This window comes from Malus sylvestris, chromosome 16 (assembly GCF_916048215.2).
Source record: "Malus sylvestris chromosome 16, drMalSylv7.2, whole genome shotgun sequence".
NCBI lineage: Eukaryota > Viridiplantae > Streptophyta > Magnoliopsida > Rosales > Rosaceae > Malus > Malus sylvestris.
Window position 1 is genome coordinate 11,110,266 of NC_062275.1, and position 27,144 is coordinate 11,137,409.

The following is a 27,144-nucleotide window of genomic DNA, read 5'->3' on the forward strand; positions in this document are numbered from 1 at the left end:
TGAGTATTTCGAGAGACTCTGCTGAGAGTGCCCTCTCGGATGTGAAGAAAAGTTAAGCATTTTTTTTATTTGTAGGTCTGCCTGGCTATGGATGATGGAGGTCGACATATATAGGAGTCTCCCTAACAACAAGTAGTAGTGTTATTCCTTTACCCTTCTTGGTCATAGCAATGTAGAGGGAGCTGCAAGCTTCGCGTGTTTTAACTTTGTCAGAGCACTTTGAAAAAGTGGTTTGTGGTATCTGGAAAGCTGATGTTGCGTGTGAAGATTGCAGACAAGCTTTATCCAAGGAAATCTGGCTCTCGAAGTTTGGAGAGTGGTGCCTCTTCGGTTTTCAATCAAGAAATCTTGTCAGGGATCTGCTCTCGAGATTTAGAGAACGATGCCTCTTCGATTTTTGAGAAAGTAATCCTGTTGGGAGTCTGACTCTTGAGATTCGGAGAGCAGTGTCTCTTCGATTTTTTGAGAAAGTAATCATGTTGAGAGTTTGGCTCTTGAGATTCGGAGGGCGGTGCCTCTTCGATTTTTGAGCACGTAATCCTGTTGGGAGTCTGGCTCTCGAGATTCGAAGAGCGGTGTCTCTTCAATGTTTGAGAAAGCAACCTGTTGGGAGTCTGACTCTTGAGATTCGAAGAGCAATGTCTCTTCGATTTTTTAGAAAGTAATCTTGTTGGAAGTTTGGCTCTCGAGATTCGGAGGGCGGTGTCTCTTTGATTTTTGAGCACGTAATCCTGTTGGGATTTGGCTCTCGAGATTCGAAGAGCGGTGCCTCTTCGATTTTTGAGCAAGCAATCTTGTTGGGAGTGTTTTCTCGAATGTGAGTAAAGGTTGGGCATTTTTGCTGGTTTGCCTTGCCATGGAGCACGGAGGTTGACACACTTTGGGACTTTCTAGTTATCAACCAGTGGTGCTGTTCCTTTACCCTTGTAGGTAATAGTAGGGCATCTGGACCTTCAAAATTTATGTGTCTAACCTTTGTCAGAGATCTTTGGCAAAGTTATTTGTGGTACCCGAGGAGTTGATGTTGCATGTGGAAAGTGGTGCCTCTTCGATTTTTGAACCAACAACCCTGTTGTCCTTTCTTTTATAAGGGCACCAATTGTGTGCAAGAAATACATTCAGAGAGTTATTGTTTGTACGAATTTTCCCCTTACTTCAGAGATTTATTGCACCTCATTTCTCATTCATCATTGCTGAGAATGTCTGGCCCATCCGACTGTCGTTTTGACTTGAACTTTGGTGAAGAGGCAGCCATGCCTTCTCAAGACAACATATAGCGCCCATTATTCTTATCCCCTACTGGTCCTCTTACCGTTGAGGACTATGTGATGAAGAATGATATGACCGCTGCGGTGGTGGCTAGGAACTTTCTCACTCCCAAAGATAACAGACTACTTTCCAAACGGTCTGATGAGTTGGCTGTTAAGGATTCTTTGGCTCTTAGTGTTCAGTGTGCAGGTTTTGTGTCTAATATGGCCCAACGCCTATTTGCTCGAACCCGCCAAGTTGAACCATTGGCGGCTGAAGTGATAAGTCTCAAATAGGAAATTAAAGGGCTCAAGCATGAGAATAAACAGTTGCACAGGCTCGCACATGACTATGCTACAAACATGAAGAGGAAGCTCGACCAGCTACAAGATTCTGATGGTCAGATTTTACTTGATCATCAGAGGTTTGTGGGTTTGTTCCAAAGGCATTTATTGCCTTCGTCTTCTGGGGTTGTACCGCGTAATGAAGCTCCAAATGATCAACCTTCGGTGCCTCCTCCTTTTGGGGTTCTGCTTAGTGTTGAGGCTTCGAATAATCATCCTCTGGTGCCTCATCTTTCTGGGGCTCTGCCGACTGCCGAGACTTCTCCTAAGTAACCTTTGTGAAGGCTCCCTCTTGTTTGTTTGTTTTGATTCATGTATATGTACATATTTGTAACTTATCAGAGATATCAATAAACAAGCTTTGCTTCATTTCAACGTATTGTGTTAAATACACCAAGGCCTTCTTCACTAAGTTCTTTGAATTTTTCCTTTTGTTGAAGCTTGTATGTTGAAGCTTTGTGAGTGAAACATGTATGTTGAGATAGTGCTCCCTTAATTTCTCGAGTGAGGAAAACTTCTCGTTTGGAGACTTGAAAAATCCAAGTCACTGAGTGGTCGTGAGACTTCCGAGTATCAAGGTGCAGTAGCATATGGTAGAAGTCCCCTAAGTCTTCGGTCGAGGGAGTTGACGAATAAGGCATTTCCTTTCTAAGTGATAGCCCAAAACTCTTTCTTCATATATATTTGTTATGAAAGTTGTTAGACCCAAATAAGATGAGGCCTAGGCAATTTATTTTCGAATTTTTGAATTTTTGAATTTCCAAATTTCCAAATTTTTGAATTTTCGAATTTCCGAGAAAGAAAAATATATATATATATATATTAAAGCTTTGTAGGTGAAACTTTGGTGTTGAAGCTTTGTAGGTGAAGCTTTGAGGTTGAAACTTTGTTGGGCACCATGAATTGATTTTGCTTCACACTATCTTGATCAAGATAGTGTATTTTGCTTCACACTATCTTGATCAAGATAGTGTGAAGCTTTTGTGGGTGAAGCTTTTGTGGGTAAAGCTTTTGTGGGTGAAGCTTTTGTAGGTCAAGCTTTTGTGGGTGAAGCTTTTGTAGGTCAAGATTTTGTGGGTCAAGCTTTTGTAGGTGAAATTTTTGTGGGTGAAGCTTTTGTATTGAAGCTTTTATGGGTGAAGCTTTTGTAGGTGAAGCTTTGGAGTTGAAACTTTTGTTGGGTACCATGAATTGATTTTGCTTCACACTATCTTGATCAAGATAGTGTGAAGCTTTTGAGAATTTGTAGTTGTCCTCCATTGATGAAGCTTTGTTGAATTTCCCTTTTTTTTTTGGGAAACTAGAAATTTGAAAATGTGGGAGAGACAACATATACAAATTTTGCTTCCACACTGTTGAGCAAGAGATTGTGATGCAAGCCACACCTTATAGTAGTCGAAGGTTTGGATGAACCATATAAATTGAATTTGCTTCGAACAGTCTTGAATTTGCTTCGAAGGTTTGAGAATTGTAGTTGCCTTCTATTTATGAAGCTTTTGTTGGCACCATAAATTGGTTTTGCTTCACACTGTCTTGATCAAGAGTGTGTGAAGCTTTTGAGAATTGTGGTTGAACTCTTTTGATGAAGCTCTTGTTGGCACCATAAATTGGTTTTGCTTCACACTGTCTTGATCAAGAGTGTGTGAAGCTTTTGAGAATTGTGGTTGCCCTCCATTGATAAAGCTCTTGTTGGCACCATAAATTGGTTTTGCTACACACTGTCTTGATCAAGAGTGTGTGAAGCTTTTGAGAATTGTGGTTAAACTCCTTTGATGAAGCTCTTGTTGGCACCATAAATTGGTTTTGCTTCACACTGTCTTGATACGAGTTGTAGTGTTTGCATTGTTACAGAGGGGAAATGTCTGAAGCAGATGCAAGAGGGCTGAATAGCTTGATCTTCGTACGCCATGCATTGAAGTTGTTGTTGGCTTGCAATAAGACTTTGTTGGTGACTATAACTCTTGTTGGGCATAAGTGCTCCCCTAGTTGAGTTGTCAATCTTGAGGGTTTTTTATTATCTGTGAATGCTAGGAGTTCACATGTACAAGTTGTACCACTCGTCTTTTGGTAGGTGGAATGAATGGTGAGTTGCTTTCATCACTTGGTTGGTGGTACGAATGTGAGTTCCTTCATCACCTTTCATCACTTGGTTGGTGGCACGAGGATGAGTTCCTTCTTCACCTGGTTGGTGGCATGAATAACGAGTTGCCAAATGATATTAGAGTATGGGTTGTACATTTCATCACCTAGTTGGTGGCATGAAGGAGAGTACGGGTTGTACATTTCATCACCTGGTTGGTGGCATGAAGATGAGTTCCTTCTTCACCTGGTTGGTGGCAAGTTGCCAAATGATATTAGAGTACTGGTTATACATTTCATCACCTGGTTGGTGGCATGAAAGAGAGTACGGGTTGTACATTTCATCACATGGTTGGTGGCATGAAGATGAGTTCCTTCTTCACCTGGTTGGTGGCATGAGTGGCAAGTTACCAAATGATATTAGAGTACGGGTTGTACATTTCATCACCTGGTTGGTGGCATGAAGGAGAGTACGGGTTGTACATTTCATCACCTGGTTGGTGGCATGAAGATGAGTTCCTTCTTCACCTGGTTGGTGGCATGAGTGGCATGTTGCCAAATGATATTAGAGTACGGGTTGTACATTTCATCACCTGGTTGGTGGCATGAATGAGAGTACGGGTTGTACATTTCATCACCTGGTTGGTGGCATGAAGATGAGTTCCTTCTTCACATTTCGTCACCTGGTTGGTGAGAATAAAAGCAAGGTGTCTAGGCACATTGTAGCAAGTGTCGAATAACACAAAGTATGTTGAACCCTTTCAAAGCACAGTTGGCTTATGTATGGATGTGTTAGAATGTATGATGTTTATGTATGAATGTGTTGGAATGTATAATGTTTATGTTGATTGATATGAGTGATGCTTATGAATGTTTTGCTATGTAGGAAGGGATCCATGCTTTTGATATGTGAACCATGTTGGTTGTAACACTTAGTATCACACACTTTGTGTCAAAGTACGCATGTTGAAGCTCTGAGTTGGAGTATAAGGGTAGGTCAGCGTAGACCAAGTGTTCCAGTGCTAGGAACGCAAAAGACTCAAAAGAAGTTGTCTGAATTCCCTCTTCTTTAAATATTTGCCAAATGGCTTATGTGACAAAAGATCTCAAGCAGTTGAGAGTCAAAACATTTGTAATGTGTATGCCTTATTATAATAGCATTTCCTTTAGTACCTAGTCATCCACTTTGAAAGAGTAAGGCTTGGCCCCATAGTCATAATAGTCGACGGTACGTTCACCCCTGGTTGTCTTGATACGAACTTTTATCCCTTTTGTTGTAATGGGCTTGCTGAAAGTAAAAATCATTCCTCTTACCAAGAGATAGATACGTTTGGTGACTTAGCGAGTAGCTAAATGAGGCAGGAGATGATGCAATTGGTGTCTGAATGGCCAATATCTCCTCACTTAGTAGAACTTGACTTCCACTTCCCATTTGTTGATAGGGGTTAACGATATGGGGGTTCCCTTGGTATGTCCTTGCTTCGACGGAGACGTGGTTGTAAGCATGTGCCATCACCTCAAAGTAAGTCTTTCAAGTGTTGGCATTGATCATGTACTTGAAGAAATAATCATGTAGGCCTGCTGTGAAGGCCTTGAGGGCGCTCTTGTCATCTGCCTCAGCGCAGCGAGAATACTTATGGCTGAAGCGACCGGAATACTCTCGTAGTGACTCGTCTGGCTTCTGGCGAATAGTGTACAAGTCATCAGTTTAGAGCTCCGCTAGAGAGGGTGGAAGGAAGAGAAGACATCGCTCGTCGTCGGTATGCATCTGATATGCCATGGTGGACTCAAAGAGGTTAAGGTGTTCAATTGGGTCATCTCTTCCAGTATAGAGTTGTAAACTAAGCTTTTGTTTTGTCTTCGCTTGAAGGGGGTGTCGAGGATCCTTCTTGTGAGAGGGCCAGACCTGGGTTGGTTCCAGTCAGGTATCTCAGCTTGACGTTCGGCTTTCAACTTGTTTACTTCCTCAATGAGCTATAGGACAAGGGGGTCCTGAGTAGAGTCATGTACCACTGGAATTTTCTTTCTTAAGTCTCTATCGCCTCTTGGAAGTAGGAAAGTTTGAGCAAGGGCGTGTGGTTTTTCTTAGACTCGCTGTACTGACTTCTAGAGCGAGTATGTCGGAATACCTCAGAGTCCCCCGTACCTTCATGTTCCTCTGGGACTTGTCGTTCCTTCCCTAGATTGGCAGCTGACCTGGGTCGTGGTAGGGAACCGAATCTTTCAGAAACCCTTGGGTCATTGATCTTCGAGCATATGTGGAGAGGATTCTCTCGACGTTGCTTTAGGAAGTCTCAGCAGTCACGATAAACGGCTTTCGATCCTTCCAACCCTTCTGCAATGAGGTGTTTTCCTCCACTTCTTCTACTTCAGGTCGAAACATCTGGGTTGAGAGAAGTCTCATATTGATCAATGTTTTGATGATTAGCCCGTTCCTCATTAGGGATACCCATGTCGAAGGGAGGTGACCCTCCGTGTTGAGGGGCACCAGATGATGGTTGATGTCCACAGGGGCAACGAGCTCGCGTGTTTGAGTATGCCTAGTTTCGTAGAGCGTCTCAAAGAGCTTCTCATACTGCTCTTGGAGAAGCTCATTCTTCATTGCTATCTTGTTGTTCTGAGCTTCTAGCTCATCGACTTTAGCTTGAAGAGCAACCCTCTTTCCTTCATTCTTTCGTTGCTTCGCACTAGGTGCAATAGGGGTGTCATTCTGTGTACTGTGGCTTCTTTCGCTCTCCATGTTGGAGAGGGATGCATGGTCAAAAGAGCGTGTACGAATGGTGGAAAACAGCTTGGCAAAGCTGAAGAGAGTGGGAATAAGTGTCGTTCCCACATATGGCGCCAAATGTTGATGCACAAAATCAGTGGGGACTTTGGTACAACAGAAAATGTTAAGTTTGTGACCTTCGCTAGATTGCTCCGATCACTAGTATGGATAAGTATGTAAATGGATAGAGACAGGGAAGCAAACATAAGATGTACGTGGTTCACCTAGATTGGCTACGTCCACGGAGTAGAGGAATTCTCATTAATTGTAAAGGGTTTACACAAGTACATAGGTTCAAGCTCTCCTTTAGTGAGTATAAGTGAATGATTTAGTACAAATGACCTTCGAAAATATTGTGAGAGAATGATCTCTATTTATAGAAGAGAGTTTCTAGTTTCATTCTGACATTGACACGTGTCGTGTTGTGATTGGCTTCTGATGTTGACACATGTCGCACTATGATTGGCTTCTGATGTCGACATGTGTGGTTGGAAGGAAACTCTTCTGGGTCCTTGACGGTATAACATTGACCGATGCTCAGTAGTTTCGGGATTGGTCAAGTATGGTACAAACAGATCTGTTCCTCATTGGTTTGATATGTGCATAATCTTTTCTTTTGTGATTTTAAATATACGGGTTAGTTTTTAGGATGATACTTGGCTTATTCCATTAGAAATAGGCATTCCTACGTGCATTTCAATCGCAAATTGACATGTGTATTTTGATGAGTTATTTATATATATGCGTCAAACTGTGATTTGCAAGAATGAATAATGACTCATTCTTAAGATGGTGCCCAACAATGTCCTAATGTTTTTTTTTTCTTTGATCAAAACAATGTCCTAATGTTTATGTGTCAGACTATGACTCATACCTAAAGAGAATATTCCTTACATATGAACAGTCAAGCATGTTCAGAGGGTAGTTAAGAGAATAGTCAATTAAGCTTTTAAAAGAGGTCATTGTTTGATGAGCGCATATGTACGTGTATATCAATATTTGGGATAATGGAAATACCATGTTTTGGTTTTCAAATTAACTAATTAATTTGGTAATTAAGTGTAGATCACTCTAATCCGATTGAAGGTACATCATTAACTAGAAGAATGAAATCATGCAGTCCAATTGGATAGGGTTTGAATAAGTTCGTGCAAGGAATGCATGAGGGAGTTTTACGGTTGCGGTAAGGTTTTCTCTTTGGGCTCCTTCTTTTTTAGTGGCTGAGTCTATTGCGATTCTTAGAGGTTGTGAGTTGGGTGCCAAGTTGGGTTTCAGCTCTATTATCATTGAATCTAATTCTCTTCAGGCGATTTCTTGTTTAAATGGTTCTCTTGAAAATGGCAGTTGGGAGGCTTTCCCCATTTTGGCTAGGGCTCAAAGGTTAGGTGAGGCTTTCTAGAATTGTCGCTGGTCTTGGGTGCCAAGATCAGCCAATATGGCAGCGGTGTCCTTGCGTCTGCTGGTTTTATGGAGATGTGTGATTTTGTGTGGGTTGACAGACCCCCATCTTCGTTAGTGCATGTTTTATGTAATGATGGTCTTCCTTGTCCTCATTAACTTGGTGTGGTGGGTTTGGGGTGACACTTTAACTTAGTTCAAGTGTATGTGGCTTGTATCCCCGCTCACTGCTTTGCTTTGGTTTAGTTTTCGTGGTGTTTGCCTCTGTGTAGGCTTTCTTGCTCCTGTTCGGCTTCTTAGCCCTAGAATGTGTTTTCCTAGTTCTCAAAAAAAAAAAAAAAAAGTTCATGCAATTTCTTACCCTAAGGGCCTTAAAAGGCCGGTTTAGAATAATATCCTATGAGCAAAGAAAGTGACTGTGCGCTTACACTCAATGATTAAAATGATCCATAGTGTTTATATTTCTGTGATGCCAGGTTCTAAGGGGTTTGATATTGTATGCCCGAGGGATGCTGGCAAAGGGGGCTGAAGAAAATTGAGATTATCCAAGGTGGTTAATGATGGTGGGAAATGAGTTAAGGATTCGAATTCCTCCAATATAAGTGACAAGGCAAGTGGGACAAACTGAATTTACCTTGTCAACTCAGTACATGCAAGGTAACTTTGCTTCATATAGCTACCTCAGTGATAAATTTTGAGCAAGTAAATGTTGATGGCAAAGTGGCACGTAGGCCATCAAATTGCACATCACATATTAATTAATTAGGTATTGGTATAATGATCAGTATTCTAAACGTTTGAAGAGAGATGTCAAAGTTTTATTTTCCTTACCCCTTTATTAAGGGAATAACTTACATAAAACGAATTTATCATCACGTGGTGTTCCGATTCAATAGTACATTGTCATCTGGATAAAAATTTGCTCACGGAAATGTATTATTGGACAGAGGATGGCACGTGACTGTGAACACGTTACATATAAGTCATTCTCTTTTTTTTTTAAAGGAAAGCATACAATTTGCTCAAACGTTACTTTATCCCACAAGGCCATATATGTATGTATGTACATACGTACGTACGTATGTTTGAATGTATGTATGTATGTATTTATTTGGGTAACAAATGGATATTCTGCACAGATTTTTCCCCCTCAAAAGTACATGACTTAAATGTTTGTTAGACGCATAATATCAAGCCGAGGTCTAGTGGGTTTGGGCTGTACATTTAGTTTCTGCATCTGCATGCTTTGTATGGGTTAATTTTAGCTTTAGTTTTTGGAATCCAACCAAATTTGGATTCATTTGCTTCTCAAGCACAAATATATATGTATCTACTTTTGACTAATTGGTTACTTAAAAAGCATTTTGTTCCCTTTTCTCTAATTTCTAAATCTCACGAAATTAAAAGAATGTCATGCACGGAGGGAATATGATATGATATTGGATATCTTTTTACATGATTTTGTACAGCCAGACAGACCTTGAAGACGCACTCACAAATCACAATTAGCTCAAATTCGATCGAGGTCGGCATGCAGCAGTGAATTAATGGGAATCGAACTGTTCATATTTTTGAAGCATATTCCCCTGCTGTTTGAATTACACAAAGAATATCCAAATATTATTACACCTTTTTTTTTCTGATTATATAGAGACACACTTTTGGAGTTCCTAGGCATCTGATTATCGGGGTAGCATTCAACTTATTGCACTGCTGCATGTGGAGCCAATGTTTAAACTTTTCTGAATATTTAGTTTATGTGCTCAACGGTTTGAAGTTGCATTTTGGCAACTTGTCGCGATGGCAAACACAATATGTACAGTTGCTCGTTTAGTTCTATTAATATTAGATTTGATAGTACTTTTGGACTCCTGAAATCCCTGAATGTGCAAATGCGTGCAGACAAATCTATTGCAAAATGCATTGTTTGAAGAAACCAAAACTCGAAACTTGAAATGGTAGAAAAGCTCTATATAGTGAATTTGCCAAACTTTTGCCAGTTATTAGATCCCTTTGGTATGGACTCTGAGAAAAGCACGAGCTAGACATTTTGTACAAGATGACCTGTAAGATCTTTACGAATTTTCAACATCCTGCTACAAACGTGCGGTTCTCCAGTTTGTCTAAAGCATTAATTCTACTAAGAAAATATCAAGTTTAAAAGATACGCTTAATCCTACATTTGTTTACTTATTATATGTACATGTTTGTTTTTTATTTTTTTGATAAACAATAGCATTAATGGATTAAATTGTAAGTTGTTAGAATGAAGGAGAATCGGTAGAAATCGAGCCCACACCGTAGTGCAAAGGCATATTTTGCTTTCCCCACCAGTTAAAGCGCTGCATGTTTATATACTTTTATACAAGATCACTTGTATTGGTTTTTAATTTGTAGTACTAATAAGAAAACAGTATTACTAATGCAATTTTGCTCACTGCCCTAAATTAGTGGTGAACATCATCACCGGACTGATTGTTGTTAGTTAAGTATGATTAAATGTATTGCACAAATGTTAAAATTAAACCCGTATAACAGCACTTATGGTCAGAAAAATATATCCAAGGAATCATTGGGATAAGGGTAGCTACACATGCATGCATGGCGCAATTCTGAAAGCTCGCATCTAATGCTTATCTCTTGTACATATAACTTACACATAGATTATGTGGCTTCAAGTGCTGTATAGCTTTAAGTAGCACAAGAATTTAATACCATCCCCTAGCTAGCAAAGACAGCACGATATGGAGGACTTCATGAACTCCAATGGGTAAGAAACCCCATATTATCTTCAACAATCCTAAAAGCAACCCACATTGCACCCCAAAATCTTACACCATCCTCTCAAATAAAAGACCCAATCCTATTCCTTGCCAAGAAGCTCACTCCATTCTTAAATGACAGACAAACCTCACTTCTTTTAATCAAAGAGGAAGAGAATGTCATTAAATAAAAAAGTTATAGCACTGATTGTCACACTCTTTTTTTCTCCCCCTACACATATTTGTTTATTTTTTTGTTATTAAATGAATAAATCAAAGAGAAATCATGGATAAAAATAATCGAGGGTGTAAAAAAAAAAAAGAATGTGTGTGTCTAAAAATCAATTCTCATATATGATATATCTATCTATGCATGCCCTAAGGTATTGCATTAATTTGGCTATGTAGACTTTTTCAAAACCATCTTATACCTTTTAGGGTTTCATACCATTACTGACCGAAAAGTATAGGATCAAGTTCCCATGTTCATTCTAGATTCCACCTTTTCCCCATAAAGTCCTAGTGGTAGTAGACATGGAAAAACAAGGTAAACATTTCCAAACCTGATCACTTTGCTGATAAATATGAAAACCCTAAACCTATTTATAATTGTGATAAATTCAACCCCCGTCCCCTTCATTATATGAATGCGAGGGTCCAACCAAATTAAACACGAAAGAAAACGAAGATTAGGAAGAAGAAGAAGACAGATGAACATATATAAAGAAAAATGATGTACAAAAGCATATAATAATTTAAGTAATATCTCCACGCCGATATATCTAGGTACAAAGAACGCCATTAAAAGCTCAAAGTCCGTACGAATGAGAACCTGAATGGTACACTAGCTAGCTATTCAGTTAGAGATCGAATTACTTACCATGACAGCAATTAACACATAAAACGACAATTAATATTATATGATCCTTTCAAATCTGCGGTACGATATCCTGAAGAAGTCCATGGTCTTTAAGAAAATTGGAAGCCGAAGAAGAAAACGCGGGTCCTTCCAAAATATCTCTCTCTTGAAGTAAACCAGTAGAAAATGAGGAGATATTAAAAGGACCACCATCAGAACCACCGCCGTAAGGGGATGAGCTGATATTCAAAGAAGGGGAGGATTGATACATATAACCATATTGCTGCTGCGGCTGCTGTTGTTGTTGTTGATAGTGATGGTGATGAGGTAAAAACTGCTGAACAGCAAAGGGATTTGATGAAGCCGCAGCAGATATAAACCCAGTAGACTGATCCGGCAGCCGTGCAATTCCCATTGTGCCACGCTGCGTAATGGGACTTGGATGCTTGTGTTGGCCTTCGTATGTGGTGACCACAGTGGAGGGGTCGTCGGACAACCTCTCCACCCTCTTCTTCACACCACAGCCCGCAGTGGTGCAACGATAATAGCTCCTGCGTACACATAACAAACATTACAAAATTAATTAACATTATTAATCATTACGTGCCCCATAAGAATTGAGCGTGAAAAATCAATACACTGAACCAATGAATGAATTTATTTATTTATTTTTTGTTAACAAATTGAATGAATGATTGAAATAGGGGGATGAGAACGAAGGTAAGCGATTTGGAGAGATTTTTGTTTTAAACAACCGGTAATCTACTCTAATTTAATCAAAACTTCAATCTTGGGCGCTGAGAGAGCAAAGTTTTTAGTCAACTTGACTAAGTTCAGGTCTGTGTTATTCGAGATATTTGAGTTGAGGGTTTTGAGAAAATAATATATACCTGGGATAAGGGCTATTTTTAACAGCTTTTTGGCCGTATTTTCGCCATCGGTAGCCATCATCTAGGTTATCCACCTCACTCTTTGTCATGAACGCAAATCTCGGCTCCCTCTGCCTTTTTTGGTTCTTCTTTTTCGGTTTCAATCTGTTTTTCCATCATCAATCACAAAAATCAGAAAAGGAAACAACAACTTTCAGTGACCCATCAACAAAGAAAAATCAATATCACACAAAAAAGTTGATTATAAAAAGAACGTTAAAAAAAAAAACCAGAAACTATACTAGCTATATGGTAGCTGTCTGCACTATATTAGACAGGACAAAACATACACATAAACCTTAGAAAAAATCAAATGAATAATTAACAAGTAGGTGTTACTGTTTCTGGGTTTTCTCCGGATCTTGCTCATCGGCTTCCTCTTCCTGCAGTTTTGTAATTTGTCCCTCATTATTATTCGCCGCAGCTTCATTTGACGACGAAGAGATCGAAGACGAGTTCGGCGTTGTAGGCGCCGTACTACTATTCAAAATCTCCGAGGTTGTATTAGTAGTAGTAGCACTCACTCTCTCCGGCAGCGCTACTACTGTAGAAGTAGGTGGGAGTGATTGTTGTTGATGGTGGTGTGGTGGCATCATCATGAGCGACGACGTGGTTTGAGTGAAATCGAATAGAGAAGGAGCGTAGTCTGGGATTCCGAGCAAGTCCATGAACCCTCCCTTAGAAACCTTTTGATCTTCGCACGAAGATGGCATGTCGAACATGCCGGAAAAAGAAGGAAAGTTGGTCGGAATCTCGTCGGAGAAAACTGTCGAATATTCCATACCGTTGCTACGATCGGTGGTCTTTAGCTCTTCTTCTCTACCATCCATGGATTGTTTTTGAAATCAGAAGCACATATTCCCCATTTGAAGTTGTTCTCCAAGTCTCTCAGATATTGAGATATAAAGAGAGAAAGGAGAGAGAGAGAGAGAGAGAGAGAGAGAAATGTACAAAGGAAGATAGAGAGAAAGTGAGTGATGTTTTCATTTGCTTTATTTTATAAAACCAAAATATAAAAGAAGAAAAAAAAAAGTTTTCTTATTTTTTGAAAGTGTGAAAGGACTTGGGCAGGGATTTTGGATAACAGCTTGGCTCGGAGACGTTTCTCACCCAAACCGACACGGGTCCGTGGGGTTCCAGCGGACGGGGAATGTCGACGGAACGGTGGCCGATTAACGGGTGCTGCGTGGGCCCCTTCCGGAGCGGAGGAGGGCTCATAGTCGTTTCTAGCCGTGATTTTGACTGGTGCGGAACCGTTTGAGTCAGTAGGAATTTACTCCGTCTCACTATATAATGAGTAAATATTTGTATTAAAAGATTAATAACTTAAAATATAATCTGGGCACAATAGATAAAAAAGAATAAGTATTGTCTGCTCTTCTATTTTTCATGTCCTCCGGTTTTATATTACTATTCATTTTTATTTTATTATCTTTATAAAAAAATATAAAATATTGATATAACTTAATCGTGACCACACAAAACAGAAGAGCATGAAATGGAAAGAAATATAAGACGGCAGACAATCCTTGTCCAAAAAAAATCGTGGATGGGGGCTTGGCTTTAACTTTTGCAGGTACACGTGGGCTACCATAAAGGTTTCACTTCTCTGCATGCATGTGCAGCTATCTCGAAACCATTCTTCAAGTTTGTTTCGTGGCTTTGCCTTTTAACTTTCAAACGCCAAATTCTAAAACAATAAAAAATGAAGGATAAATTATATTTTATTTCCTCAAATTGTAGTCCATTGTAACCTCATATAATATTTTTAAAACATTTCAATCTCATATAATTAATATTATTTCATAGGTAATATTAGGAAGACTAAATTTGTAAACTAAATAATGTGCCACAATATACATTAACACATTTATCAACGTTTAAATAATAAACAAATCATCAATTTTTATGTCTTTTAGTTTCCTCAAACTTGAGCAAGGCTCTTGGTACGCTTTGACCTAGGAAAACATGCATTTAGACTTGAACAAAGGTCATTTCACTACCATGTGTCAACTAAAGGATAAAGGAGTAGCTAGTAAGTCATGTTTACGTACTTGGTTCATTAAATGCGAGAGCGGTGGAGTTTTGAGCCCAAAGACTTTTGGCTCATTGATGGCCAATATAAGAGGGATAAGTACCTCTTGTAATGGGTTGGACACAGGAGAGAAAAGAAAAGGATTTTTTTTAGACTATACCGAGCGCTTCTTGTAACCTTTATTCAATATATACGAGCACCTCAATGCATGTAACACATTTTTTAGGAGTGAACTACTTAATCCTTGTTGTCACAGTTCTTATTGTTTTAACCCTTAGCCTGCCAAGGGCCGATCGTAGTGGTCTTTGTTAACCTCCCAAATTTGAGAGCTAACATTAGCGAAAAGGAACCACAAAGAAATACCGCACCATCCTCTGATGGTATTACAATTGTCGACCAAGAAGCATTGCAATGAGTCATCTCAAACAAATCCTCATAGTCATTTTTCATGCACGCAAACCACTGGAAAGACTTAATCCAACACCTCAACTATGAACAACAATCGCCCCTTAAAGCTCCGAGTATGACTTACACAAAAGCTCTTATCGATAGAGGAAGAGAGCGACGATAAGTACAAAAACTCTTCTCGTCGGAGAAAAAGCGACATGACCGGAGGATCAAGATGATTAGAAGAAAGGATAAAATGACAAGAGAGAGAGTGCAAAAAGTTAAATAAAGATTGCCGCCGATTACAAGACAAGGGGAGATATTTTTTTCTTTGTTTTTCTCTATCCTTGGAAATTACTTTTCTCTTAAGAGATTATGTATTTATCACCCGTTAATATCTGATAAGCGGCTTGGAAACTTTTCAAATTTAAACAAACTTTCAACAGCAAGGTAAACGTCAAGTTATTCAGTTTATATGACAATTATGATAATATGAAAACCGATAACTCTTTTGTATGAATCCATTTGTTGTCTTGTTTATTAAAAGGCAAAGTTCATGATTGTTTTGGAACCATTTTTTATTTTATTTGAAGGAGAAAATCTTTTCTATTATTTTGTTTCAGTCACTAAAATCTTTTCATCAAGATAAGTATATCATTTGGACATATATATATCGTCGTGTAATGAAATAGCTGGAGCGTCAAAAAGTGTCGTAACTCAATGAAAAGGATAGTTAATTTTTAAGGAAAACTAATGAAAAATGATTGAAAATTTTGAGTTTTAACGAAAATGACAAAAATGTGTTGTAAGTGAATAGTACAAAGATTGATTTTTTAAAGCAAAAATGTGGTTTTTTTGTTAAAGTGAACATTACAGGGAGCTTTTCGTTAAAATTCCCTAATTTTTATTCCATTAAGTTGTTGAAGCATGTTACTTAATAAACTCACGCTTATTGGACGTCACAAGTAGTTCTTGACATTAATTAGTAACAGACTACTGGACTGTTTTTGGAAGTTGAGAAATGTTAAGGGCCTTCTCAAAATGAGATTCTCTGCCAACTTATAGTTTAACATTAATTTTGTGCTAATATTATAAAATATTGTGTTAAAAGTATGAGGTGGTAGTAAGTTCCATGTTTGTAAGAGTCTCTTTATTATTTCTCTTAGAATTTTGACAGAAATTATTTACTGTAATTATACTAATTTATTGCCACGACATACATAGGCCCCTAATATAATAATTCATACGACACCCTTGCAAAAAAAAAAAATAAATAAATAAATCATGTATTCGTACTTAATAATGTTATATAAAAAGTTGTGGAGCATAGACTACGTAGAGGGATGCTTAGAGATCAAATCGAAAGGCTCACCTTTATTTGATGGAGAAATTCTAAAGAGACTCTCTCAAAGTAAAATTATTTACGAATTATCTGAAATCTCATGTTTTTTGTACAATATTTTATAATATTAGCATGAAAATTGTGTCAAAAAACAAGAACTAACAGAAAATCCATAATATTGGCATGCTAAGGAGACTCTCCTTAGCATTTCTCTTATCTAATCAGGCTTCCAAGTTTCAAATCACATGCACTTTACGCGGTTTGAGTAGTATATATTCTACGATTGCTTCCATTACACGCACTCCAGTGTCTGGAGCCTTTGTTCTTTCTTTTGTTTATTTCTCTTCATTTCTTTTCTTTATCCTATTTTCTTTCTTTCCATGATCAAGTTTTTAATATTTAATTATATTTTTCATATTTTCTTGTTGTTCTTCAGGCTGGTTTGATATTACTATGCTTTGCAAAAAAAAAAAAAAAAACTGCTTTTCTTGTGCTGTGGGAATAAGCTTATTTTTGTTACTTCACGTTTTCAACTTTTTTTTATCCAAAATTGTGAAAATAAGCTGTTTTTAAGTGTTTACCAAACACCTTTTTGAGCTTAGCTTTTTTTTTTTTATACCCACTTTTTATAAAAGCACCTCAGTACCAAACCAATACTGTCTTTTGGGAAATTTCTATTCCGTATTTGAATTTTACAGGAATACACCAATTGTCACAGCCCGTTCCAAAATATTACATTCGTGGCTGTGAATGGACGAAATTGCCCTTAAGAAATACTAAGTATGTGAAGCTAAAGTTGATAATTATCTAGGTTCCTAAGTTTTGAAAATAAAATGGAATTTAATAAGGATGGAACTTAGATTTTTAGGTTAAAATTTTGTGGTTTAGAGTTGGGGATTGGAAAAGGACCACGTGGGATCCCCATTCCTTATTTCCCTCCCCATTTCCCGTATACTGTCCTTCATACTCTCTTTCTCTTCCTCAGACCTCACTCTCTCTCTCTCACCCTCTCGAACACACGGGCAACCATCAAAACCACCTAAAACTATTACCAACGCCGGATTTAAAACCACCATTGCACTCCTGAGGACTCCACGATCACGTAGGTACCAGTTTAAGGTAAGTTTCACTTCGAAAACCCTAGTTTCTAAAGTTGCCGTGAATGTGTACTGTTCATGAGCTTTGAATTGGTTGATTTTCAGGACAATCCAAGCTCATAGTGAGCTTAGTGAGGTCCCAAGGAAGCTCGGAGTGCTTCGTTGGAAGGATTTGGACGTCGGGATCACGAGGGTTAAGTTTGGCCGGTTTTGCTTGGATTTTTCCGGTGAGATTTAGTTGTTTTTGAAGCTTAAAAGTAGTATATTGTGATTCTACATGTTGAGGGCTTTAAATTGATATATTATACGAAGAAAATGGTTGAGAAATGAAGGAGAACGAAGCATTTGAAAATTCCCCAGTTTTCCGGCCACCGGAAAAACCAGTTCGGCGAACCCGCGAGGAAGAAGGTGCGCGTGGGCGCGCGTGGACCCGTGCCTTCCTTGGCGCGTGGGGGCGCGTGCTACAGTAAAAAATTATTTTAAAAATATGTCGACGTCCGTGACGTCGAGTAGATCACTGTGGTATATTCATATACCCAAATTGAGCACCGTATGAGAAAGTTATTAAGGATTGTTGGTTAGGTGTTCGAATAACGTTTTATAGTTTTCGCATTAGGTGAAAATGTGAATTGATGATCCGACCGTTGGATCGTTACCAAACTTTAATACGTTGCAATACGTAATGTTTGAGGATTATTGGAACTTACGGATTGGGAATCCGAGTTACGGATCTTCCGGAATTGGAGTTGTAAGTTCATAAAATAAAATGTTAACCGTCACTTAGTTTTGGAAATTGACGGAGATCCGACCGTTGGATGGTAATGAAATTTTAGGATGTTGTCCTAGAGGTATAATGTGGACCTCTGGAAGTTATGGATTTAAAATCTGAGTGGCAGATCTTTCGGATCGATCAACGTAGTGACATATTTTATATAAGTTATGTATTCTATCGATATGAATTCTGAGCCTGGATTTGATTACTATTCTAGGCGGCGATCGTCATGACGCCTTGATGTGTGGTGCTAGGGAGTTGTTGGACGAACTCCAGGTGAGTGGGCAGTTTTGTTTTCCGTATATATATATACTTGACGTTTCCCAGAAATTGAATTGAAATGAAAATATGTTTAAAATGAAATGCATATGAGTTATGTGGAAAAACGGGAAGTGAAATACCATGCATAGAATTGATATGAAAAGTATATAGAAATGTGAGTTGAAATGCCATGCATGAATTAATATATGATGCATATGTATGAATTGGTGCGGTGGACGCACATGTAAGAATTGATTTATGATGCATATGTATGAATTGGTGCGGTGGACGCACATGTAAGAATTGATTTATGATGCATATGTATGAATTGGTGCGGTGGACGCACAGGTAAGAATTGATTTATGATGCATATGTATGAAATGGTGCGGTGGACGCACAGATGAGTATTTAATTACTGTTATGATGATGATGATATATATTGAGCTCAAATCCTGCACCATGATTTAGTGCTTATGGTATTCACCGCATCGCACGCTCGCCTTGGATCCAAGTAGATGCTAGTCGTACAGTCCACGCGGAGTGGGTACGACAGACCAGTCGCGAGAGTGTTAGTGAGATTCCGACTGGTGGGTGACCTTAGATTATGTGCACAGATGATTTATGAGAAGCACTAGAGCGTAACTTGCGTGCAGAAGGCCGGACGGGTCACAGAGGTGACTCCGGTAGAGTGATAATGATAGATTTTGAGCTCTAGGTTCAACCGTACAGGGCTATTAGAGGGCCTACGGTTGATTACTTTCTTGCACCTGATATGATTATGTTGATGCATTCATACCTTATTACTGTTGAGATGATGTGGCATGGCATAATTAATATGAGAAATGTTGAGATGATGTGGCATGGCATGATTGATAAAGAAAAATGTTGAGATAGTAAAAATGAAGTTTGAGAATATATATGTATATTTATATTTTACATTTCTGGGAAAGTATACAGGTTTTACGGAGAGGGGTTACAACGTTTTGAGAAATGTTTGGATTTGGAAAAGAATTGTTTTACTGACCCACTCAATTTTGGTTTTGCGCCCCTCCAGGTTCAGGAATCACAAAGGTGTGGTGACTACGAGGAATTCGACGGTGTTCTGACAGATTGGACAAAATTAGGACTCACCTTCGGGTGTATCAACTTATAAATTGTATCTTAAAGCTTCCGTACTGTGCAAATGGTCACGTCACTCTCACGTGACGGCCAGCATGCCCTCCTTCGGGACGGGGTGTGTCAGTTGGTATCAGAGCATGGTTGCAATCTTGGACATTTTGAGAAGTTCTAGTGAATTCTGTCAGAACTACACCGCCTCGTAGCAAACCACGTAGTTAGAGGAACTTAGTCTCCCCGATTTAGCGGGTTGGGGGAAACTATTATTATGGTGATTCGGAAAATTATCAAAATGGACATTTTAAGACGGGTTATGAGTTGAATTTGAATCACCTTATGAAATGATGAACCTGAGGGAGCGAAGTAACGGTTTAACCATTTGGAAAAGATGTTTCAGGTTATGCAAGTCAAAGGAAATTTCCTTCTGACAGGTGGGTCGAGACGACTACCTGGTTTTGGGTATGAAATTGTATCCTGGTGGAAACAGGAATGTTAATTGTTGTCACCAGAGGAATCAGCCGATTTAAAATTTTTTAAGGAAAAGTTTATCCCTCCGGCATTTATCTATGGTAGTAAACAAGAGTTTACAAATATGAGACAAGGAAGGTGATGATCGAGGGATATTATAGAAAGTTTTCAGACTTGCCTCGTTCCATCCAGATATGGTTGTTATTGGTGGAGGTGTTATGTTGTTTTAAGCTGGGTGGCAAAAAGGGAAGTGGTATTTTGGGTGACCACTATCCATTGTAGTTCTTATCAGGAGTATGCTAGATGTTGTTGAGCCTTGAGGACTCTGAGAACATGAGCAACGAGAATAAAGAAGAATAAGAAAAGAATGGGAATTAAAAGAAGACAATAAAGTTAATGATTCGTCATATCAAGGATATAGAAAGATTCAGAGCTTCGAAAGAAGTGAAGCTAGAGTTAATTCTTCCAGCTGAGGTTTTAATGTCGCTGGTCAGAGTAAAAGTGATGGATATACTGGTAATCCCAGATATTTGAGACAAGGTGTCTCGAGTAAAGGAAATGTACTTTGTGCAGCAGGTACAAAATTAACACTTTGGGAAATGTGAAATTAATGAATGTGTTTATGTGAACAGAGGGGACACAGAATTGTGAATCGTCCCTAGAATCAGTTGTACTCAATAATTTTCCATGATATCATAGTGTCGATTCAGCAGAGTTATGGACTTAGTAGTTTGGTCGGATTGACCGTGAGTACAGAGAGATTTGATGAGTTATATGTTCAGCTGTACAGACCATGAGAAGTGGATTCGATTGACACATGAGAAATTAGTGAGTTATAGGCTCGGCCGTACCGACCACGCGGAGTGGATCCGGCCGACGTATTATTGAGATAAGAGTTGAATCAACCGTATTGGTCATTCTAGTTGACTTCGGCTGATATATTTCTTATTATGAATGATATTACCTAGAGAGTGGTAAATAAATGTAGTTGAGACGAGTGTATGTATTTTGCATTGAGTGACAAAATAGTAATGTTATATCTTTGTGAGTGGTTGCCTACTTATCGAGACAACGATGATTTATCAGTATTGCGGGCTGCAGACCGTAATATTAATAACTCATTCGTGGATTCGTTAAGCAAGCAAACCGGTAGGTTATTTTATGTTAATGTTGTACTTATTTAGAATGTTCAGTATTAATAAAGTATGTATTGTGTCGGTTAAATTATTTCCATTAGAGTGGTTGGTTATAATTGTGACTAAATGGATTGTTACGGGAAACCAGTCACTTTCCATCGATCTGGATGACCAGAGATTACTTTTGTAAGTATGCAAAGTGAAGTGAGTTCAGCCATTATTTATGCTGTGAAAGCAAAGAGATTGTTTTGAAAGGCTGTCAAAAATACTTAGCTCATGTGGTGCTAAATGATGTTGTTTGGAGTAGTGTGAATAATGTCGAAAGGGTTAGACTTTTCTTGATGTCTTCTCTGAAAGTATACCTGGATTGTCTTCAGGCAGAGATATGAGGTTCATTATTGATTTGTTGCCAGGTATAAATTTATGTTAAAGATTGGTTCATGATGAGTTAAGGGAATTGGGAATTCAGTTGAGAGAATTGGTTGATAAAAGTTTTATTCAACCTAGTACAACACTTTTGAGGAGCCCCAGTTTGTTGGTGAGGAAGAAAATGGATCTTGAGACTGTTCATTGATTATAGACAATGGAGTCGGGTAACGATTGAGAACCGTTATCCATGGTGATGTACTGATGTTTATTTAACCAGCTCAGAAGTAAATTGCGAAGATTCAAAGATTGAATTGAGATCTGGTTACTACCAATTGAATATTTTAAGTGACGTTGATCATAAGATGGTTTTCTGGACTTGTTATAGTCTTTATGAAGTTTGGTGATGCTATATGGATACTCATGCTGTTTTATGAGTTGATGGATGAAGTATTCCAATAATGCCTTGAGAGAACGTTGGTTGTATGCTAAGTTTAGCAAAGGCTAAAGTTAAATGAATCAAGTGGCATTCTGAGAATTGTTATATATTCTTAAGGTATTCAAGTGAATCCTTAAAAGATAGCAGAAATTGAGAATTTGGAACAACCACGAGTCGTAATTGAGATTTGGAATTTCTTAGCTTACCAGGCTATTTTGGATGGTTGTGAAAGAATTTTTAGTCATTGCTTTGTCATTAACGAGACTGATGAGAAAAGAGGTTATGTATGAGTGGGAAGGAAATTGTGAGTAAGGGATTTAACAACTAAAGTATTTCCTCACTCATACACGTATTTTAGTAATCCTAGAAGATAGTGGTAATCATAAATTTTTAGTAATGTTTCTTGAATGGTATTGGATGCATGTTGATGTAAATGTTAGGGTGATTGCATACGTTTCACGACAAATGGAATCTCATGAGATGAATTACCCTACGGGTGACTTGGAAGTCATGATTACCATTCTTGCTGTGAAGTTATGGAGACATTATATGTTGATAAGAATGCAAGATTTTACAAATCAAAAGAGTCTCCAATATTTGTTTACTCGGAAGGATTTTGATATGAGGCAACAAAGGTGGATTGAATTACTTAGTGATTATGATTGTACGATCAGGGTGATCGTGAATTGTTGTAGCTGAAGCACTTGATGAGAAGACTCCAGTAAGAATTAATGCTTGGTACGCTTGCCAAGATTATCTTCTTGGGGATTGGAAATCAACTGAAGTAAAGTTGAGAATTGGAGATCGAGAAGAAGCTCTACTTGCTAATTTTCAAGTTAGGCATTTTTGGTAAGGTCGTACTCGAGACTCAAATGCTTGACGAAGAAATTTAAGAATTAACCAAGGCAGAGAAAGAAGGGAAAAAGAATGAATATATGATTCGTGAATCAAATGGTATGTGGATACAAGAAAACAAAAAGTATGTGCCTAATGCTGAGGATTTGAAGCAAGCAAATATTGGACGAAGTTCACTGTTCAACTTCTGCAATATTCCAAAAGTAATAAGATTTATCATACCATTCGACAGTTTTATTTGGTCAGCAGATTGAGGCAGAAAGAGATAAACCTTTGGATTGAGATAATTATTTTCTGTTTCGCAGTGGAAATGGAAAGATATTACTTTGGATTATGTGTACAAGCTTCCTTGTACACAAGATGGTTATGATCGAATTTGAAGTGATAGTTGGTCAATGTACCAAGTTAGTACAATTACTCCAGTGCTGAGTAATAACTTTTTCCCAGACAGGGCAACGGTACTTAATGTATTTTGTGTTCGATGCGTTGTCGCTAGGTGGCAGAGTCGTCACATGAGATTCTAGTGCAACTATTGAGAATTAAATTGGATTCGACTTGATAAGGAACCAAGGACGACTTTGGATTGGAAAAAAAAAAAAAAAAGTCCTGAGAATTAAGACAGAGTAAGTGGTAAAAGCTTTGTGAAGGAAATCATTCAGTAGAAAATTATGTGGGAGAAAGAGAATCGGATGAGAGAGATTTACCCGAAGCTATTGTTGGAGTATGGTTGATTTAGTTGGTTGCTGGAATTTCGGGGACGAAATTCTATAAGGAGGGAAGATTGTCACAGCCCGTTCCAAAATATTACATTCGTGGCTGTGAATGGACGAAATTGCCCTTAAGAAATACTAAGTATGTGAAGCTAAAGTTGATAATTATCTAGGTTCCTAAGTTTTGAAAATAAAATGGAATTTAATAAGGATGGAACTTAGATTTTTAGGTTAAAATTTTGTGGTTTAGAGTTGGGGATTGGAAAAGGACCACGTGGGATCCCCATTCCTTATTTCCCTCCCCATTTCCCGTATACTGTCCTTCATACTCTCTTTCTCTTCCTCAGACCTCACTCTCTCTCTCTCACCCTCTCGAACACACGGGCAACCATCAAAACCACCTAAAACTATTACCAACGCCGGATTTAAAACCACCATTGCACTCCTGAGGACTCCACGATCACGTAGGTACCAGTTTAAGGTAAGTTTCACTTCGAAAACCCTAGTTTCTAAAGTTGCCGTGAATGTGTACTGTTCATGAGCTTTGAATTGGTTGATTTTCAGGACAATCCAAGCTCATAGTGAGCTTAGTGAGGTCCCAAGGAAGCTCGGAGTGCTTCGTTGGAAGGATTTGGACGTCGGGATCACGAGGGTTAAGTTTGGCCGGTTTTGCTTGGATTTTTCCGGTGAGATTTAGTTGTTTTTGAAGCTTAAAAGTAGTATATTGTGATTCTACATGTTGAGGGCTTTAAATTGATATATTATACGAAGAAAATGGTTGAGAAATGAAGGAGAACGAAGCATTTGAAAATTCCCCAGTTTTCCGGCCACCGGAAAAACCAGTTCGGCGAACCCGCGAGGAAGAAGGTGCGCGTGGGCGCGCGTGGACCCGTGCCTTCCTTGGCGCGTGGGGGCGCGTGCTACAGTAAAAAATTATTTTAAAAATATGTCGACGTCCGTGACGTCGAGTAGATCACTGTGGTATATTCATATACCCAAATTGAGCACCGTATGAGAAAGTTATTAAGGATTGTTGGTTAGGTGTTCGAATAACGTTTTATAGTTTTCGCATTAGGTGAAAATGTGAATTGATGATCCGACCGTTGGATCGTTACCAAACTTTAATACGTTGCAATACGTAATGTTTGAGGATTATTGGAACTTACGGATTGGGAATCCGAGTTACGGATCTTCCGGAATTGGAGTTGTAAGTTCATAAAATAAAATGTTAACCGTCACTTAGTTTTGGAAATTGACGGAGATCCGACCGTTGGATGGTAATGAAATTTTAGGATGTTGTCCTAGAGGTATAATGTGGACCTCTGGAAGTTATGGATTTAAAATCTGAGTGGCAGATCTTTCGGATCGATCAACGTAGTGACATATTTTATATAAGTTATGTATTCTATCGATATGAATTCTGAGCCTGGATTTGATTACTATTCTAGGCGGCGATCGTCATGACGCCTTGATGTGTGGTGCTAGGGAGTTGTTGGACGAACTCCAGGTGAGTGGGCAGTTTTGTTTTCCGTATATATATATACTTGACGTTTCCCAGAAATTGAATTGAAATGAAAATATGTTTAAAATGAAATGCATATGAGTTATGTGGAAAAACGGGAAGTGAAATACCATGCATAGAATTGATATGAAAAGTATATAGAAATGTGAGTTGAAATGCCATGCATGAATTAATATATGATGCATATGTATGAATTGGTGCGGTGGACGCACATGTAAGAATTGATTTATGATGCATATGTATGAATTGGTGCGGTGGACGCACATGTAAGAATTGATTTATGATGCATATGTATGAATTGGTGCGGTGGACGCACAGGTAAGAATTGATTTATGATGCATATGTATGAAATGGTGCGGTGGACGCACAGATGAGTATTTAATTACTGTTATGATGATGATGATATATATTGAGCTCAAATCCTGCACCATGATTTAGTGCTTATGGTATTCACCGCATCGCACGCTCGCCTTGGATCCAAGTAGATGCTAGTCGTACAGTCCACGCGGAGTGGGTACGACAGACCAGTCGCGAGAGTGTTAGTGAGATTCCGACTGGTGGGTGACCTTAGATTATGTGCACAGATGATTTATGAGAAGCACTAGAGCGTAACTTGCGTGCAGAAGGCCGGACGGGTCACAGAGGTGACTCCGGTAGAGTGATAATGATAGATTTTGAGCTCTAGGTTCAACCGTACAGGGCTATTAGAGGGCCTACGGTTGATTACTTTCTTGCACCTGATATGATTATGTTGATGCATTCATACCTTATTACTGTTGAGATGATGTGGCATGGCATAATTAATATGAGAAATGTTGAGATGATGTGGCATGGCATGATTGATAAAGAAAAATGTTGAGATAGTAAAAATGAAGTTTGAGAATATATATGTATATTTATATTTTACATTTCTGGGAAAGTATACAGGTTTTACGGAGAGGGGTTACAACGTTTTGAGAAATGTTTGGATTTGGAAAAGAATTGTTTTACTGACCCACTCAATTTTGGTTTTGCGCCCCTCCAGGTTCAGGAATCACAAAGGTGTGGTGACTACGAGGAATTCGACGGTGTTCTGACAGATTGGACAAAATTAGGACTCACCTTCGGGTGTATCAACTTATAAATTGTATCTTAAAGCTTCCGTACTGTGCAAATGGTCACGTCACTCTCACGTGACGGCCAGCATGCCCTCCTTCGGGACGGGGTGTGTCACCAATGACTATTGTGGTTTACTTTATGGTTCAGCTACGTTATAGAAGAAATGTGTAATGTTATTCGTACCATGTTTTTATACCACATTTATATATTACCTTAGGTGACATTTGATGTATACAGCCACATCATTTGAAAAATTTGCAAACCCCAAGGAAATGAATGAGAAAGACTCCTCGTATACCACAATCATTATTTAATTAACTAGTTTTTCTTAATTATTAGATTGTTAAATAATGAACTAAATTTAAAAATTTGATTAATTCAAATGATGTGGTTGTCCACATCAAATGCCACCTAAGGTGATATTAAAATATGGTACAAAAACATGATATGAATAGCATTACTTGGAAGAAACAGATCTATCTCAAATGTCATTGATAATTAATGATGCATCATCCTTCCTACAAACTAATTGAAAACCGTTGAACTTTGTTGACTTTTTCTTGAGTTTTCCAAATTTGGTCTCGAATTTTCATATCTTGGTTTCCATGTTTTTTTTTTTTTGTTTTTTTTTTGAAAACAGAAAGTAGTTACCCAAAAAAATTTCAGTTTTCAATTTTCAAAAAGGTGAAATAGAAAACCAAAAACTAAAAAACTGAAAACGAAATAGTTAGCAAATGATTCCTTATTGATTTATTATTATGTAATTAACTAATGTTTATTCTCATGTCCATATGACAGTGACATATTGTGTTAAGCCTCCTAGAAGCACATATCTTAGATTGCTAACTTGACTTAGGATGTGTTTAGAAGTGTACAAAACAACAACAAAAAAAAAAAACATTTTTCATTGGGTCATTTATAGAAGAAAAAAAAAAACTAATGAAAAGGGTTTGAAAACTTTGAGTTTTAACATTAAGGACAAAATAAAGAGTAAAGTGAATAGTACTAGGATTGACTTTTTAGTGTAAAAATGTGATTTTTCGTTAAAGTGAACAGTACTGGGAGCTTTTCGTTAAAGTTCCAAAAAAAATTAAAAGGGCATCGGTTCCTTTGTTTAGTGGACGTTATAAAATTACCAATCATCATTATTTACT

General features: G+C 38.3%; 1 protein-coding gene and 2 long non-coding RNA genes across 3 annotated transcripts; 2 read left to right on the forward strand and 1 right to left on the reverse strand.

The window, feature by feature from the left end:
• Window positions 1-11,294: 11,294 nt before the first annotated feature.
• LOC126606817 (probable WRKY transcription factor 48) lies at window positions 11,295-13,364 on the reverse strand. The gene is made up of 3 exons (XM_050274204.1): window positions 12,726-13,364; window positions 12,348-12,491; window positions 11,295-12,008 (listed from the first exon to the last, which is right to left on the reverse strand). Exons 1-3 carry the CDS (start codon window positions 13,214-13,216, stop codon window positions 11,528-11,530), a joined length of 1,116 nt encoding a protein of 371 aa, XP_050130161.1. The 5' UTR covers window positions 13,217-13,364; the 3' UTR covers window positions 11,295-11,527.
• Window positions 13,365-17,289: 3,925 nt separating this feature from the next.
• On the forward strand, window positions 17,290-21,254 carry LOC126606823 (uncharacterized). Its single transcript, XR_007617385.1, has 2 exons — window positions 17,290-17,474; window positions 18,237-21,254. It is a non-coding gene; the product is annotated as an uncharacterized LOC126606823 (long non-coding RNA).
• Window positions 21,255-23,871: 2,617 nt separating this feature from the next.
• LOC126606822 (uncharacterized) lies at window positions 23,872-25,435 on the forward strand. Its single transcript, XR_007617384.1, has 2 exons — window positions 23,872-24,056; window positions 24,819-25,435. It is a non-coding gene; the product is annotated as an uncharacterized LOC126606822 (long non-coding RNA).
• The last annotated feature ends 1,709 nt before the right edge of the window (window positions 25,436-27,144 follow it).